Source organism: Alexandromys fortis, unplaced genomic scaffold, assembly GCF_014885135.2.
Source record: "Alexandromys fortis isolate MF-2015 unplaced genomic scaffold, M_Fortis_MF-2015_v1.1 scaffold_27, whole genome shotgun sequence".
Taxonomy (NCBI): Eukaryota; Metazoa; Chordata; class Mammalia; order Rodentia; family Cricetidae; genus Alexandromys; species Alexandromys fortis.
This window is the reverse complement of record NW_026067952.1, coordinates 52,645-71,336: the sequence shown is the minus strand read 5'-3', so window position 1 is coordinate 71,336 and position 18,692 is coordinate 52,645. Positions and strand designations below refer to the sequence as shown.

Sequence of the window (18,692 nt, the reverse complement as noted above, 5' to 3'; positions counted from 1 at the left end):
GTCATTTGTGTTGTAATGCTTGCAGACGTGGGCACCCAATCTATCACTGTTTCTTTACTCCGGCCTTTTCTGCTGTGGGGGAGGTGTCCTTGAGTGGTCATAAGCAGACAAAAGACTTTCCCCACCGCCAACACGCCTGCATCCCCTCATATCACCAGGCCAGGGACCTACTCTGAGACTACGTAGTAGCCACTGACGCAGGGACCCACTAAGGAATTCAAACCAGGGAGTGAGAAAAAGATGGGTTCTGGGGCAGCGCTGTTACCCCTTTAAGAGCTCCTCCAACTGCACATGCTCAGTTCCGCTATAGCGCGCGCAGGCGCAGAGGCAGCAGCGGATGTTTACAGCGGCCGAGGTTGGTGCGAAAGCGAAAGAAGCGTCCAAAGAACTGCTGTCGGAGTCTAAACCCGAGAGTCGCTAAGCGCCGAGGTAGAGCTGTTGCTGCCCCTCGGCCCTTCCCTCTGTACTGGTTCTCCACCTCTGGTTACCGGTTCACTAGCGTCTGCGTCTCTTAGCATCTTCTGAGAGTTTCTAGCCCCAGCGCCTGCCCCCCCCCCCTCTCCCTCCCAGCCCCCCCCCCCCACCAAATCTTCCTCCAGCACCTCCCCTCCAGCGTATCCCCCCCTCCCCCCACTGCCTGTTGCTAACTCTAGGATATGTTTGCTCTAGATCTACAGCCTGTTTCTGATTAAGTAGAAAACGTTTGCAATTAGTTCAAGGGCAAGTCGGGCATTGCCAAGGTTTGAAACAAATTCCACCTTGGTTATTTGAAAGAAGGCAGAGTGTCCTGCAAAGGAGAAAAGAATGGACCCGACTGGGGAAAGGTCTAAAATAGCTGGAGAAAATTTGCAGGGGCCTGGTTCCTTTGTTTGGTTTTTATTAGGCCTGTGCCTCAGTCACCAACTCAGTCATCTGCCTGCACTGTTCTCTGTTCTCGTTAGCGAAGACATGGCTAAAGTAGGCTCCATTCCGGTGTTTGTAGGCTGTCTTTCTAGGTGTTTAAAGAGGCGCAGCACTGATTGTATGTGGAGAGAATTGAAGTGGTGGGGTTTGGCCTCTCCCTTGGACCTGGCTTTTCTCCATCCTTCACTGAGACCTTGCTGGTAGTGCCAAGGCTTTTTTAATGCATAATACAGTAGGAATTGTCCCCAGTCTATTCAAGCTTTGCTTCAGAATCAGACAGCAAATCGTATGCACTTAATGCATACCCTCCAAGAGTTCTGGGTTTCAAGGTAAGAAGCCTCAGTTATTCCCATCATTCTCCTGGCAGGGTGATGGTTTGGGACTCATTTGCTCAGCAAGATAGCCGCTTAAGAAGTGACATCCTGCTAGGTGGTGGTGGTGCATGCCTTTAATCTTAGTACTAGGGCGGCAGTGGCACAGAGGTAGGTGGATCTCTGTGAGTTTGAGGCCAGCCTGGTCTACAGAGCGAGTTCCAGGACAGCCAAGGCTACACTGAGAAACCCTGTCTTGAAAAACAAAACAAAAAACAAAAACAAGCAAAAGAAGTGACACAGAACCCCCTTAGTCCACCTTCTCTTGTATTGTGCCTATCCATTTTGAATCCTTCTGTGCTGCTGCTGCTCAGTGTTTCCCTGATTTTCTGTTCTGTTGGCCTTCGCTAATCGCTTCTGAGTAAGAAGCATTACAGCAAGTCTTAAAGTATGTAGTGTAGTGAGGGAAGGACAGCCTCCTAAAAATGATTCTTCACCTTCAATGTATTACATTCTGTTGCAACAATACTATTTGGTTTGGTGAGGATGTGTCAAAGTTGTTTTTGTTTTTTTGAAATTGATGTTTCCATGCAAAGCAACTTTAGATTGTCAGACAAAGATAATATTAAGTATCAGACATCAGACTCTTATCATTGTTTACCTGCTCCCCAACAATAGCGACAGATAGGGCTACCTTGGTGTTCTGTGTAGTCTAGATAATTATCTGATCTGGAACATGGTCTACAATAGCTCCAGCCAGCTTTCTGTTTTAAATGAGTAAATTTAATAAGTATATAGCAAGCAAAAGTAAGAGAAGTAGTGAGTAGTGATAGCAGTAGACTATAGATAGCAAAAATCATCAGATTTGGTACTCATATTTAATAGCGATGACTCGAGTAGCCATTGAGGGAACAAACAAAAGATAGTGACAGAAATCATCTGGAAAAGTCCTAATTGAAGCAGCCATTTGGCATTCTTGATTGAGAGACCCAGGTGAGGCTTTCTAGTTGTTGTTTTTTTGTTTGTTTTTTGTTTTTTTTTTTTAAAGAATAGCAAGAAGCAGATGACTGGAGAAGTTGAAGCGGTCATCTGGATTCTCAAGCCAACTTTCGCTCAGTGGGTGAGGTTTCCATGGCTGAATTTCTGGCTTCCTATTCTACTGAGGCGTTTTTATACCATCTGATAAACAATAGTCTTGGAAATGGTTAGCGTTTTAATCATTATCAAGGACACAGTATTTTATTCCTGGGCTGTTTTGCTCTTTCTTTCCTCCATTCATAGAATTAGGTGCCCACCCAGCCCTAGAAAAAGGTATTTTGGAGAACATTTGGAGACTACTGGAAACAAATATGCTAGAGTTGGTACAAGAGAGACCTTGCTTTCATCATCCGTTTTGAACAAGCTTAAACAGCACAGAACAGTTTACCAGTAAAATGCACATTATACTTGATTATGAAAATATTAACAAGAAATTAACAAAGAATGTTGTTCTCTCGTGAGTCTTTAACATCTGTACCCTTGATGTGCACAAAACAAAAACCTTTGGCTAAACAGTGCTGGGTTTCACCACACTCCTCTTGCAGTCTGTGACTGAGCAGCAGTAACTAAGACCAGCTAGCTTACTCCACCTTTAGATGTTTAGTGTAGTGCTGACTGGATGGTGGTAACTGTTAGAAAGATGGCTGCTATTCTTACTGAAATTGTTTGTTTATTTTGTTTGTTTTTTTGGAGACAGTTTCTCTGTAACTTTGGAGTCTGTCCTAAAACTCACTCTATAGACCAGACTGGTTTCTGCCTCCCAAGTGCTGGGATTAAAGGCATGCATCACCACACCACTGCCTGGTGAAATTCTGTTCTTTTAATATGGAATAAGCTTTCATGTGAGGAAAAGTTCAGTAAGATAAACATCTAGTACTAAATGAAACATATCTAACATGGTTTGTGGTACCTGCTAGAAACTGTTAAATATTGGAACTGTGGCAGAGTGACATATTCAGGGTGAAGAGGATGGCTTTCTTGATTCAGTAGCTATGTGGTTTTTAAAGGTTCTTTCTTAGATTGGCTTGTAAGCATATAAATACGTTACTCTATTTTCAACTAGTGTCCCAATTTTAAGGTGACCCTGTTAGATTGATAGTGTAGCAGTAGAACTAAGTGACTTATCCAAGATTAAGCCCAGCCGTATTAGTATTAAGGACTAGTTACAGCTGGGGGAAAGAGCTCCGAATCTACTTTAGAAGTAGATGAAATTTCAATAGTTGAATCATGATTTGAAAAATATTGTCTTGATTATGAAGATGGACTATTTTGTCATAAAATAGAAACAAATATGTATCAAGACATAGTTTTTCACCTGTTTTAAAATGTCAGAGTGGTATCTTCATTTCTAGGCTTAGTTTTCCAGGCAGCGCTGTTACCATTTGTGCACATGGATGTGTAGAGTGGTTGTCTCTAGTGTTGCAGAAAGAAGACTGAGAGGGGAGGGGAACCATAGTAGTTTTGTTATTATTGAGGTTCTTCTTTTTTTTTTATTTTCCTTTTTCTTTTTCTAGACAGGGCTTCTCTGTGTAGCCTTGGCTGTCCTGGAACTCACTCTGTAGACCAGACTGGCCTCAAACTCACAAAGCTCCTCCTCTCTCTGCCTCTTGAGTGATGTGACTAAAGGCATGTGCCACCACCTGGTCTGAGACAGGTTCTTAAGTAGTCCATGCTTGCCTGGAACTCACTGAAGATGACCTTGAACTCCTGAACAGGAGGCTGTTTTGACTCAGAAAGTCTACAGATCTTCCTCTGACTCCATAGTCTTCAGCAGTTTATACCAGCATCACCACCTTGTAAGAAATAAAGTCATTAGTTTGGAAAAGTCACCCAAGGTCAGTATAAAACTGGGGAGGATATTATTTTTCTACGAAGAAAAAGACTTCTTCAGGGTAAAAAATATTCTCTGTGTACTTACCAGGGCATATTGTATATTAGTAATTGGACCTAAAAGGAATGCTTTCTTCAGCAAGACACTGTGGGAAAAGATAAGAGGTATATTTCTTAGAGGCGAGGGGAAGCTGTGTTAGGGATGTAGGACACACAGTGCTGGCAGGGACAACTTCTCTGCTAAACGTTAGCCTTGAAACTGATTTTATGTTTGTTACAATAAGGTATTTGTCACAGTGTGTTCTATTTGGAAAGAAAGTTTTGTGGATATTTTTAACTACAGTTTAAACATCAGAGTAACCAAGTCAGGTTGGATGGATTGCTTGTTGTGGATGAGTTTGTGTATACGTTGAGATGTAATGCCCTAGTTAACATTGGGATACCATTAAATTTGAATTTCTGGATGGCTCAAAGGGTAAAGGTACCATAGGATCCCTAGAGATCACTCCTGCAAATTGTTCTCTGACCTCCTCTTGTGTTTTGTGGTGCACATAGACTACTATACATATCCTCCAAATAATAAATGTAATTTTTTTTTTAAAAATTGAGTCAGTCAAACATCAAATGGCTTATTTGCTGTTGACTTAACTTTCTAGTGGTACTAGGATTTTTTTTTCCTAATTAAAAAAATTATGGTGTGTGTGGGCTCACACATGCCATTATGTGGATGAGGAGATCAGAGGACAACCCAGTGGTATTGGATTCTTTCCTCTCATCTTTATGTAGGTTCTGGGGAATGCACTAATGTTATTGGCTCTGTGTCAAGTACTTTACCCACTGAACCATTCCTTTGGCCCTGTAATCCCCGCTCTTAATACCAGCATCCTTGGAGGGTGAAGCAGTTATTGACAAAAGATACTTCTGTCTTTTTTACATTCATATTTATTATTATATTCGTGAAAATAACATGTGTTTAGAGGTTTTATTGTTTTGCTCTTGACTTTAATGTAAATAGTTATTAATGTTTTAATTGTAGTCTTGCTTGATTGTAATCTTGAACATGGGCGGTGCTGTGAGTGCTGGTGAGGACAACGATGAGCTCATTGACAATTTGAAGGAAGCCCAGTACATCCGGACGGACTTAGTAGAGCAGGCTTTCCGAGCTATCGATCGAGCAGATTATTACCTTGAAGATTTTAAAGAAAATGCGTACAAAGACTTGGCATGGAAGCATGGAAACATTCATCTCTCAGCCCCTTGCATCTACTCAGAGGTGATGGAGGCTCTGGATCTGCAGCCTGGGCTCTCATTTCTCAATTTGGGCAGTGGTACTGGCTACCTCAGCTCCATGGTGGGCCTCATTCTAGGTGAGTGTGGATACGGAGCTTGAGTCCTCTCTGTGTTAGAACAATGTCTATCGTTTGAGATAGAAAATTTAGTGGGCTGGTTGCATCCCCTGGTGAAGACCATGAACCTCCTATCAGTTGTCTGAAGCTTAGCTACAGGTGGTGGATGACTGATGAGTTGTAAGTGGGGGGTTTCCATTTCTTTGTCTCCTCTTACCTGTGCTGCTGCATTCTGCTATGAATGATGGAAAACAGCAAAAGTGTATAAATCTTGACTTTATGTGATTTCTTAATTTAATCTAATCATTCTTTTGCTCTTTTTTCCACTATCATTAAAATCCTTTGGTAGTTGAAGTTCATTTTAGCTGTTTCTGTTTTGTTGTTTGCTGCTAAAGGAGTAATAAGTTTATGTATTTTTAAGGCATTTTCAGAGATGGAAGGGATTTCTTAGGTTATCATGTTTGGAGTCATTTAGGCTGTATTCTCTACAAGTTGTAGAATGTATGTATGAATATGGCCATTTCTGATATTATTATCAGGATTATCAACCAAAGAGCTATTGAATTCCTGCCTTGTGTAAAATGTATATTGGGGCAAAGACTTTAGATGTTGCTTGTTTTTCTTCTCAATTGAAATGATTTTTAATCTTAATTTGTCTTTGATTGAGACGTGGTTTCCATGCTTTAAGAAAAGTACACAGGCCCAGATTATTTATCATTCCTCTGTCTTGCTTGATTTTACCTGAAAAGTTTTACCTTGACTAAGGTAGTGGTTTTTGTTGGGGGGAATAGATAATAAAGCCACCTAGATTAGAAATGCTAATGAAAAGATCCTGGGGAGCTTAGGAGATGCTGTACAACCATGAACACTTGAGTTTAAATCCCCAGAATACATAAAAGTGCAACAGTGTGCGCCTGTAATCTCAGTGCTGCGAAACAGAGATAGGCTCTAGGGGCTTCTTGGCCAGCCAGTTAAGCTGAGTGGGAATCTGTCTCAAGCAGTAACTTTGGGAGTGGAGATAGCTATTGTTGATCTCTGTGCTATGGACACACAGAGTGCGCCTTAATGCCTGTGAAGAGAGTAAGTCTGGAGACACTGCCACTCGACACCGCCAGTAGTGATAATGAAAGTGCTGTGAGATAGAGATAGAGCCTAATATAAGTTTTATTTGTAAATATAGATTTCTTCTTAAATTTTTCAGAAAAATTTCTTTTTCTCTTGCTTTTTTTTAATTTGCAAATTTTTAAAAATTGTTCTTTTGATGTTTGAAAAGTCCAGGCATCAAAACAAATACTGTGTTAATGAATAGAAAGACTCCCTGAGTGATTTAGAGCCACAAATGTGCTGAGACCTTAAAACCTTGTCAATTTCTGTAATTATACATTACATAATTATCTGTGTTGTAATTAGTAAAGTACAGAAAAACAAATGAACAAGGGTTCTTTTCCTATTCTAAGAGCTTTGTTATTCTCAATATTTTCAGGTCCTTTTGGTGTGAACCATGGGGTGGAGCTTCATTCAGATGTGACTGAGTATGCCAAGCAGAAACTGGATGTCTTCATCAGAACAAGTGATAGTTTTGACAAGTATGGTCAGATGCAACCCATTGGTTCAACTAAGGACGTTAATGATAGATAGAAAAAGCCTGTTTAATATGCATTGGTCAATAAACAAAGTATGATGAGATGATCCCAGGTTATATGTGTATCTACCCTAGTTACTGTACTATTTTAATATTCTCTAGTCTTAAGGTCTTTATGGTTTTTATTTTATTTTATTTCTTTGTTTTTTGAGACAAAGTATCCTCACATAGCCCTGGCTATCTTGGAACTCACTATGTAGACCAGGCTGGCCTTAAATTTATATTAACCCACCTGCATCTGTCTCTTGAGTTCTGGGATTAAAGGCATGCACCACCACACCTGGGCAGCTTTTTGTTTGTTTGTTTGTTTGTTTTTTTATTTTTTGAGACATGGTTTTTCTGTTTTACAGCTCTGACTACACTGGAAATCAGACCAGGCTGGCTTCGGATTTACAGAGATCCTCCTGCCTCTGCCTCCCAAGTGCTGTGATTAACACCATCTTCCAGCCAGCTTTGTGTTTTATAACTTATGACACTTACATTAACTTTTCATCAGTATAGTAAGAGAAGAGAACAAAAACTTTATTCAGTTTTCATGTTCCAGTATAGAAAACTTTTATCACCTAATGGTTTCTACAATAGAATAGTTACGTTTGTTTTTGAACAGTTTATGTAAGTAGCTCTTGGTGTTTAAAACATGCACTGAACTTCTTAAAGAATGGGAGTTTCAGAGAATAAAAAGTGCTTTTTTTTTGGTAGTTGTGGACAGAGGCAAGCAGATCTTTGTGAGTTTGAGCGAGTTGGTCTACATGTCAATTTCTAGGCTAGACAGTAGAGAGTGCCTGTCCAAAAAGAGAAAGTGCTCTTTAAAACTTTCTGTTGGGATTGGCAAAATGGCTCAGGGTAGGTAAAAGAACTTGCTGCCCAGAGTGATGATTTGAATTTGATCTCTGGGAACCACCTGGTGAAAGGAGAACTGACTTCTACAAGTTGTCCTCTGAAGTTTTCATGCGTGCATGCGGTACATGCATGCACACACACACACTGAAATAATCAAAATCTGGTAAAATCTCCAGTTGCTTGTCATGCAACTGAATGTGGTGTTGCACATTGTAAAAACAGTGAAAACTGATGGCTGGTGCTTTATATTTAGATCATGTTGGAACATTCACTTTCATTTTATTTTGTTTGTAATTTCTAAGGATCTATTTATAAAGTAATACAGCTTCTAGCTCCTGGATCCAGAAAGTGTTTCCTTGTCTGTGATTTTGTAATTAAAACATAACCTATGGTAAGCACAAGTTTGTTTTATGCACTTGTTGCAATGACACATATAGTTACAGAAAACTTCTTTCTTCGCAGATTTGACTTCTGTGAACCTTTGTTTGTAACTGGCAACTGCCTAGAGATTGCTCCAGATTGTTGTCAGTATGATCGTGTGTATTGTGGAGCAGGTGTGCAGAAAGAACACGAAGAGTACATGAAGAATCTTCTTAAAGTTGGAGGGATCCTTGTCATGCCCTTGGAAGAGAAGGTCAGGTTCTCTACACAGCTGATGTTGTGTATACTCTCCTTCACAGTCAGTTTATCTGTACTACTTTTGCAATAGCTTCTGCCGTTTTATTAACCGAGGGCAGGATGGATATGCCTAGGTCTTCCAAACCCTAGGTGCTATGTCTGAACCTTCCCTTACCTCCTTTTTCTCTTAGATTTGTTCTCTTTGTTCTTTTTTCCTTCTCACCACTAATTTTCTTCCTTCCCTCCTCTTCTTCCTTCTCTTCATCTTCATCCTAGCTCCCTTTGTTGTTTTTGTTGTCTTATAATGGTCTACTTGCTCAATACTTGATGGAAAGTATTTTACACATTTTTCCCTTTTCCAAAATTTTCTTGTATAGATTGTCTTGTAACTTACAATGCTTTACTTAAAAGAGGTCATGAATGTAATTTTAAGTCATTTAATTTTGAATCTATATCATTTTGGTATTTAAAAGTTGCATTTGGTTGATGCATGTCTTAGGTGTGTGTGTTTATGTATGGGTATTCGCATGTGTGTGGCCACGTATATTTGCCAGTGTGCAGGTATGCATGTCATGTGCATGTGGAGGCCAGAGAATTGACATCTGGTATTTTCTTTGATTGCTTTCCACCTTATGTATGGAGGCAGGATTTCTCACTTGAAACCAGAGTTCACCAGTTTGCCTAATCTAGCTAGCCAGCTTGCTCTGTGGATTCCTTGTCTCCACCTTCTGACTGTTGGGATTACAGGTGAACCACACCATCTGCCTTAATGTTTAATTGAGTGCTGGGGGTTGGAACTCTGGTTCTCTTGTTTGCATGTCAAACACTTTACCAACTGAGCTATTTTCCTAGCTCAGTTTTCCTTCTTATTTTTTAATCTATTGGTTTTCTTTTTCATATTTTCTTTACAACTGATTTATTCAGGAGAGTAGGTTATTGGTCTCATAGTGTTTTCCTACACTCTGGACTTTTCAGTCCATAGATGCATGTTCTTCTGTCCTTTGTATTTTCTACCTATTGGTAATTATATCTAGAGGCTTGGTAGAGTTTACCTTTGTCATATTTTGATGGAGGAGAACAAAAGAATATAATCCACGTAATAAAAATAGACATTTGCCCTCAGTATACAAAGGATTCATTCTGAGATCACTTTCTTCCACTCATGATGACAAAATATGGAGATGCCTCAGATCCTTTTATAAAATCATGTCATGTGATAGTGGCATATGGCCTACACACATCCTCCTGTGTGCTTCAGAACCCCTCTAGATTACTTGTAATGTCTGATAGAGTATCACTTGTAACATGGCGGACCAGGCTGCTTGTTTGTTGGGGTTTTTGTCCTGCCCGGTACCCCACGACTGTTTAGTCCCAAAGAAAATCACACATAGGTCTCCATAAATTATAAGCTGACTGGCCCATTAGCTCTAGCCTCTTACTGTCTATAGAATAATACATTTAAATTCCTTCATTTTTTCTGTATTTAGGTGCTGGTTAACTTTGATAAAGAGAAAACTGCTTATTACTGATTTGGTCCCCCTGAAGTATACATTATGTAAGACATACAGGATAAATTTTGGTTCTTAATGTTTGCTTATTAATTTTCTAAGTAATTTTCCTTTTTTTTAATCAAAGGGAGGTGACTAATAGGGCTTTGTTTGTCTTTTAGTATCACTAATTTTGATTGAGATCATTTTAGCTCTAGTTAATTTGAAAAGGATGGGCATCCTCATACTATCTCCATCTGTTCATCTAGATTATGAAATACAGGCTTATAGTTTTATTTAAGGTCTTACATATCACTTATGTACTATGCTTAAATGTTTGATGTTCATTCTAGCTAGAAACTATCCTTTAAAAAGAAAGTTTCTGGGTAGTTGGGTGGTGGTGGTGCATGCCTTTTATCAGGTGGAACTCTGAGTTGGAGGCCAGCCTGGTCTACAGAGCGAGTTCCAGGATAGCCAGGGCAATACAAAAAAACAAAAACAAAAACAAAAAACCCTCTGCTTAAGTAAACAAATAAAACAAAAAAGATTCTAGGTGATGAAGAGATGGCCCAACGGTTAAGAACATACTGTTCTTACAAAGGAACTGAGCTCACGAAGGGATTCTGATGATCTGTACTGGACTCTGAGAGCACTGGCACTCATGCACAGACCTTTACACACACACACACATGCTTTTTTAATCTTCAAATTTTTCTGAAAGAATGTTTTTGCTGTTATCCCTGAATATGGTTAATCTTTAGATATTTCCCTATATATTGTGCTGCTTAATCCTTTTAGAGAGTCTTTTTTTATTTTTATTTAAGATTTCTGACTCTTCCCTGCCACCGCCTCCCATTTCCCTCCCCCTCCCCCAATCAAGAGTCTTAATTGTAGATGATTTTCTGAGTTAGATGTTTTTAGAAAAGATAAGCATATAAACTTATAAGTTCTATGACTTACTTGTCTACTTACAGACTGTCCTAGTCATGTTAAACAAATGTGACTTTGTTGTTAAATTGGGTTCTTAGGTACTAATTGTATAGTATAAAGTGTTTTGATGATCTACATTGCTGTGTATCCGATAACATATCCCACTGCACCTCTGAAGTGCAGTTAGTGAGAGTAAGGACAATTGCTTAGGTATCCAGAATGACACATTTATGTTGAATAAAGTCACATCAACATGGTGGTAGTGTCTGGCCTCTCCTGCTCCCTTCCTGTTACAGGTGCAGATGGCTTGCACCTTAGATGTTTTGTGCCTCAGATGCCATTGTAGCTATATTCCTGAAAGCAGCACACTGAAAGCAGAGTCTGTACCTTTATAACCACACAGAAACTATATTAATTATAACACTCTTTGGCCAGTAGCTTAGGTGTATTCCTAACTAGCTCTTACATCTTAAATTAACCCATTCCTATTCATCCATGTATTACCACGAGGCTGTAGCCTACCCGTAAGGTTTTTGTGTCTGTCTCCTATATGGTGTCTCCTTGACTCTGCCTACTCTCTTTCTATATCTCTGTTTGGATATCCTGCCTGGCTTTACTCTGCTAAGCCATTGGTCAAAACAGCTTTATTCATTATCTAGTAAAAGCAACACATACACATAAGGACATCCCATATCAGCACAGAATTCAGGGTTTTTTATGGTTGAAATATTGTAGCTATTGTGCATCTTTGATTATTTTTACTGAGGACAGACCCTTCCCAACTTATCCCCGATCACTCTTTTGAAGAACTCTAGAAAATTGTTTGGTAAGAATTTTTCTTCCTTATCTCATTCTCTTCTAGCCCTTTAACTTGCTTATCATTTGTATTTCTTGTAAACAGAAGGTAGGTTAAGGAGCTTGAGTATGTTCATGCTAAGCATTGCATAATAATATATTCCTGTTAGTTGTAATTCACATCACATTAGGTGTTATATAGACAGGCTATTTCATATTTAGATTTCATATATTGAAACGATTGTACTTAAATGTAAGTTGTCTAGTAGCCAAATCCTTTGAATATTCTTGTTTTGTCTTTGAGATAGTTGACCAAGATAACACGCACAGGCCCCTCTGCTTGGGAAACAAAAAAGATTCTGGCTGTTTCCTTCGCCCCTCTGGTCCAACCCTGCCGTTCGGAGTCAGGACAATCCAGACTTGTTCAGCTACGTGAGTATAAGCATCTATCTGTCCTTTATGGCTGATTAAAATCAGAATAGAAAAAAAGTACAAAAAAAATCCCTTTGATATTAAAGAGTGTTAACCTCCCTTATTTCAGCCCACAAATTATACAAGATACTTTAGGCATTTAAAAAGTCTATCTATTTAACCCATCTTAGGTGATTTTAGTCTTCTTTTAAATCTATACAATGTTGTTGCTGATCATGCATTTGAAAGTAGCAGATTCACAGAAGAGCTAATTTTGCCATGTGGGAATCTCAGGCAGTTTGCTTTGCCTGATGGGAATGTGTAGTGGCACCTGCACACAGTTTTCTCTTCCTCATAGTACCTGTCTCATGCTGCTTTAAGCAATATGGATGAGGAGCCTGTTCTTCTGTGTGACTGGGAAATTTGGGATAGCCTCATATGCTCTAAACCTTTGTGTTTTTATCTCTAAGATGTAGACTCAGCATGGAGCTTAAATAGGGTGATATTCATCCTGATGTTTTATATTTTAAACAGCTCTCACAGAAATAGGATTTCAAAGTTTTGAAGATTTAGGGTTTCCAAGTGAAGACTATTCATCATGCTTTCTGATCACTTAAAACATTTAGAAAATGTCTGTGTGTGTGTGTGTGCAAGAAAGAGAGGGAGAAAAATATAATAGAAATGTGAATTATTATAGATTGAAAACAAATACATTTTGGTGAATTTTTTACAAAACATTTCAATTTGTAATAGTCATTTAACAAATTGTCCTACTTTGTGTGTCATATGAAATTCAGTTAACAATTAACAGTGAAACATACCAAGGAGTTTATAAAGACTAGGGAAGGCATGTACAAGATGTTGTTATGTTGTGCTTGATTTTGAGGGTGAGAAGGAATTCCCTTAAGAGAGGAGGAGTAAAGAGAACCAGGAAAACCAAGGCAACAGAGACATACATTCTGTGGTGTTGTCGTGGGATGTGTTGGAAAAACTTGACTTATGTGTAGTTTGGGTTTTAGTTCATTGTATGGCTGTGGAGAGCCTCAGATGTTATTGAAGATGCTGCAATGCCATCATTTGGAGGGTGAATTTGTCAGACTGGTGCTCTGAAATTTTATTCTTTCAACAAATGTGGCCTATGATTTTCTGGCATAGTGGCTGGATTTGGTGGAAGACAAGGACTCATGAGAGCATTTGGAAGACTTTGAAGATCTGGTTAGAAATGAGTGTTTCTGTATGAGGACTTGTCAAGCCTGGATATGTGTTGCCTTCTGAAATGCTCACTGTGAATGTTTAGTGATAAACATTCATGTGATTTGGTTAGCATTAACCAAAGTTGGGTAGGGTATTTGCAGTTTCTGTCTTCTCAGATTTTCCTAGATCACTGATTTTTATGAGACCAAGGAAGTAAGAGAAACAGTATAGCAAAGCCAGCCCACAATGATACTGAACAACTTGGACATGCACTGCCCTGGAGCATCCTCCTAAGTGGCCTGTATGCAGGTTGGAGGCAGGCATCAGGAAGGAAGTTGATGGGGTTTTCCCCCATCAGGCAAGAGACAAAGATTGAGACTACACTAGCCTCAGCAGGAAGGGTTCAGGGATACATGACCTTTCTGAGGAGGAACAGGAGAGCCCAAGGTATTGATTGATATTATTGTCTATGCTAAATGTGGGGTAGGATTGTCTTGACTGGGACGAAATTTCAGCTTAGGGAAATGGTCTGTATTACTTAAAGTCATAGAATAGATATAAAACCAAGGATCATACTGAGAGAGAAGCGGAGTGGATACTGGAGCCTTTGAGGGTGTCACAAGGCCCAAGGAAGAGAAGTCATAGAGAAGGGATATGAACTGAACCAGCTTTTCCTGGTAGTCCTTAGAGAAAGCTCAGTAGGCCAGAGTTGATGCTTGGGAGCCCAGTAGCCAGTGAGGGACTGTTTTTAGCATCTCAGGGAAACAGCTGAATTGCAGAGGTTCTAGAACTAGTCTTTCTTGAATTGAGTTAGTGAGAGCAGGATATACCACAGGTCATTTGTTGAGCTACATTGGAGGATGCGGGCAAGATACTGTAGAACCATCCCAAAGAGAGAGCACAGCCCCATGTTCTCAGGGACAGAGGAAAAGAGAGAAAGGTTGGTACCTCTGAAAGAGGGAGGAGGTATTGTTTGCTGTTAGAACCTGGTCTACAGACTTGCATTTCTGCAGGGCAGAGGATACTGGTGGTCTTTAGGCAGGGTTTATGATTTAGGTAGCAAATGCTGCAGATAACACGAGAGTCCTCTCTATAGGGTGGCATCTTGTTTGGAGAAGGTTATGTGCACTGGAGGGAAAAAGGGTTTTAGATTTTCTGTTTATTTAAACCCTTGGTCTCTAATTCCTTTTACTTTGAGAAAAACCCTTATTACTGCTATGTGTTTATTGTTAGCTTAAAGTTGTGTTTGGTTTCCATTTTTTTTCCCTTTGGTGTGATTTGGAAAATTTGTTTTTTCTTAAAATGGTTTTAGATTTTCATTTGTCTACTTTAGCAGAAAAATAATATATAAATTACTATGAAACTATTAAAATAGATAAAAGGATGTTCGAAATATAGATTACTGTATTGTTGAGTGGATGTTATCATGTCATTGAGCAGAGTAAATTGAGTTATAAACTAGTCTGCAAGAACAAACCCTAAGGTTCCAAATTCTGCTGCTGACTGATGGATGGCTAGACGGTATTTCTTTCCTTTTCAGAGTTAAGAATTAGTATATGTGGATATGTCCTTGAGAAACACGCATGGTGCAGAGTAGACCACTAGTTCCTATTTTGTTAGAATTAGTATATGTGGATATGTCCTTGAGAAACACGCATGCAGAGTAGACCACTAGTTAAGAATTATGTGGATATGTCTGAGAAACACGCATGCAGAGTAGACCACTAGTTCCTATTTTGTTAGAATGTTGCCCTTCTTTGAAGTTCTTCCGGCAAGTTAGGTGTGGGGTTGACCTTGCCCATGCCCATAGGCTCTACCCCTGTCCACAGCACCACTGGCTGTGCGCAGCCTGCAGGACCTGGCCAGGCTTGCTATCCGTGGCAGCATCAAGAGGGCTATGCGCCAGGAAGCCACCAGAGGAGGTGGACTGAAGAGCACACCTATGTTTAAAAGAAGGCGACTTCGTCGTCGGCGAATGGAGACCATTGTCTTTTTGGACAAAGAAGTCTTTGCCAGTCGAATTTCCAACCCCTCTGATGACACCAGCTGTGAGGATGCAGAGGAGGATCGGCGGGAAGTGGCAGAGAGGACCTTACGGGAGGCCAAGCCTGAGCCACCAGTAAACTTCCTTCGCCAGAGGGTATTGCGCCTCCCATTGCCTGACCCCCTGAAGTACTACCTGCTGTATTACAGGGAAAAGTGAGCTTGTGGGAGAGTGGGACCAGGATACCCAGAACAAACCGCTGGCCAGGTACTCGTGTCTTTTCCCTTCATTGGTTCCTGACTATCCTCTAAAACTTTCATGCAATGGTGTGATTTATTTAAGCACAATCCAACAAGAAACTTCATTGAATTATTTTCGTTAGTGGTGGGGGTGGGGTGGGGTGTGCATCTTGTTGGCTTTGCTGTAATTTGAACTCATTGGGACCTGCATGATGTCTGCTCCTCATGCAGGCAAACTTATACATTGAGGCTGGAACTGAATTGTATTGGATCCTGTGTGAAGCAAGGGGCATGTTTGGAAAGGTGTGAGGGCATCTTTGGGTGTGACATACCACTATTCAGCTTGAATTTATGTCGTAATTCTATTGCTGGCACTGAGTTCATCTGACTTTTGTTGTTTTCTAGGTTGGGAAATGTTGGAAAGCCTCTCTTATTTTAATCAAATCTTATGTGAAATATCAACTTGAAATTTTTAAAAGGAAAAGAAAATGAGATGCAGGAGGAAGAGGAATAAAATATAAAACTGCCAGATGTCTTTCTGAAATTTCCAAAGGCTTCTAAGTAGTTGACCCTCTCTCCCTCATGCCCTCTGTTACTTGATAAGAACCACCATCAAGTAATCTCTTACAGGATAGTCTAAAAAGAAAACAAGTTTTTCTTACTTAAAAAAAAAAAATGTGTGAGTGATAAGCCAGTCACTGAATTGCAAAGACCAGAACAGGTTTCTAAGGTATTTAAATGGGAATTTTCAGAGCAAGTAGAGACACTGCAGGGTGTTACAGACAGCCCCCTCCCTGCATACTTCTTGACTTTAGTTTGCTATCTTTCTGTGATCATACTAGAGTATCAATTCATAGATTTTTATCTTTTATAATTCTGGAGAAAAAATTGTTAGTTTTGTAAATTTTCTTAAGAACAGATATATGTATTTTACTAGCTCCATTGCATTAGAGCAGTTTAACCCAGTGAGTTGTGAAATTTATTATCTCCAGGCTGTTGGTGTTGAGAACTATCAATATTTTTTTTTAAAGCAACCTTTCTGGCTGTCAGAGGGCAGGACTTGAAGTTACATTGCTGACTCCAAAAGCTGGCTCTTAAAAAAAAAAAAAAACTTTTTTAACCCAAAGAAAAGAATAGTGTAAATTGTTAACAATAAACCCAAATTAGAGTGTTAATTTAGGATTTAAGTACTGAGATTTTATGATTTATTTCAGGTTAGCCTCACATGACTTGCAGGGAGAGGTTTGATTTGTGATTTCTCCAACTTAAATGGATATTTTGGATCTTTTTTCTTTTTCTTTTTTAAGTTGTTGAATCATTTTACCACACAGTGTAGTCTGCATGTATAGTTGGTAAAACATCTATTGCCCTATATTATAAATATAATGTACACTTACATTACTTTAAATATAAGCTATTTAAAGAAAGTTCATAGTTGTTTTTACCTGCCTTTTAACTCCAAGTCAGGCTTCTTTTCTTTCAGAGAGAAATGCATGCTCTAACTTGGCTTGCAAATGTTTGTAGTTTGCAGATCTTAGTTGATGTTAACTCTAATTGTTAGGTAGACTTTTGTTACTGGAATTTTGAACATAAATTTAAATAAATCTGTAAAGTCTGTATATTAGGTGGCTTGACTGAATTTTTTCCTGTGATTGAGTGTGAGCTGCATTTTGAAAAACCACATTTGCTTTTATGCTGGAATAAAAAAATTATAATGCATGAGACATTTTCCTTTACATGTTAAACTTTTCTTATATTTTGTAGTTATGTTATCACTCTGCATTTTAAATCATAATTCAGTTGAATAGAGTCATAACATGTGAGAAATAGATTGGTCTTTATAAAACCAGGGAAGAATTGGAATTTTCTTGTGAGTAAACACACTTTGTTGCCAGAATTTAGTATAATGTACCGCATTCTTTTTTAGACTACTAAATCTTAATGTAATCAAATGTCTTCAGGATCTGTATTGTAAACAACATTGACAACTGCTTTTGTTTTAAGGAGTGGTTATTTTTAAACATGTGACTTCTGTTTTAATGTAAGAATCAAAGGTATACATAAAAATAGATTTGCCAATGTGCAACTTAAAGTCGAAAATCCAAGAACTTTAGAAACACTGTTTTGTTTTGTTTGTTTTTTCAATGAGATGAAACACATGGGGAACTCAAGTGAATCAATAAAAAAGTAGTTAAGACATTTTATTCTCAGCATTGCTTCTGTGTTGAGTATGGAATTGGTTACATTTACGTCTTGCTAAAATTCCATTCTTTTCAGTGGGATTGCAGTTTGTATACGTTCCAAATGTCAGTTCCTTTTTTTTTTACATTGTGTAATTATTCCACACCTACAAACACCCTAGTGTTGGCGTATCCAGCACATGTATAAGTGAGTTTATCAGATGCCATCCCACAGCGAGACTCAAATTGGCCATCAAAATCCATCACCCATCAGATTACCTTCAAAACAGTACATAATTCTAAGAGTCTGTGAAAGAGCCTGTTTTCATTTAATTAACAAAAAACAATATTAAGAACCTTTAAAATGCTGGGCGGTGGTGGCGCACGCCTTTAATCCCAGCACTTGAGAGGCAGAGGCAGGCGGATCTCTGTGAGTTCGAGACCAGCCTGGTCTACAAGAGCTAGTTCCAGGACAGGCTCCAAAACCACAGAGAAACCCTGTCTCGAAAAATCAAAAAAAAAAAAAAAAAAAAAAAAAGGAACCTTTAAAATATCCAGACTGACGGAAAAATCAAGTTGACACTCTGACCACTCCATAATATTTAAAAAATTTAATGATTAATATGGATACTTTTTATATAGATACTTGTTATTTTTGCTTGATTCAGAGGAAATATTATTTATGTGCTGATTCTCTTAAAGCATCTCAGCAGGCTGATATCTGTCCACTCATCCAAAGAGATTTCTTCTTAACCCTGTTTTCACACGTCTACTGTCGGTCAAGAATCCTTGCATGAGATAATGATGGGTCTCCCACCTGACTGAGCTGCTTCTCAGTTCCTAGTAGCATAAAGAACAGGAAATGCTATCACTAGTGGGAGAAGTCCAGCAGGCATTAGAGCTTTGTTCTGGACCCTGTCCTTACTGTCAAGTTAATGAACAGA

General features: G+C 39.1%; 1 protein-coding gene across 6 annotated transcripts; it reads left to right on the top strand.

Annotated features, from left to right (window-relative positions):
* The first annotated feature begins 314 nt into the window (after window positions 1-314).
* On the top strand, window positions 315-17,767 carry Pcmtd2 (protein-L-isoaspartate (D-aspartate) O-methyltransferase domain containing 2). Of its 6 annotated transcripts, XM_050151017.1 has the most exons (7): window positions 353-429; window positions 3,968-4,087; window positions 5,119-5,449; window positions 6,912-7,014; window positions 8,373-8,544; window positions 12,049-12,172; window positions 15,175-17,767. In XM_050151017.1, the coding sequence occupies exons 3-7, from the start codon at window positions 5,143-5,145 to the stop codon at window positions 15,546-15,548; spliced, it is 1,080 nt and encodes a 359-aa protein (XP_050006974.1). In that variant the 5' UTR covers window positions 353-429; window positions 3,968-4,087; window positions 5,119-5,142; the 3' UTR covers window positions 15,549-17,767. The 6 variants fall into 6 exon arrangements, with proteins under 6 accessions (XP_050006973.1, XP_050006974.1, XP_050006975.1 ...); XM_050151016.1 differs by lacking the exon at window positions 3,968-4,087 and having other exon boundaries at window positions 315-429; XM_050151018.1 differs by lacking the exons at window positions 353-429; window positions 3,968-4,087 and adding an exon at window positions 450-1,232.
* The last annotated feature ends 925 nt before the right edge of the window (window positions 17,768-18,692 follow it).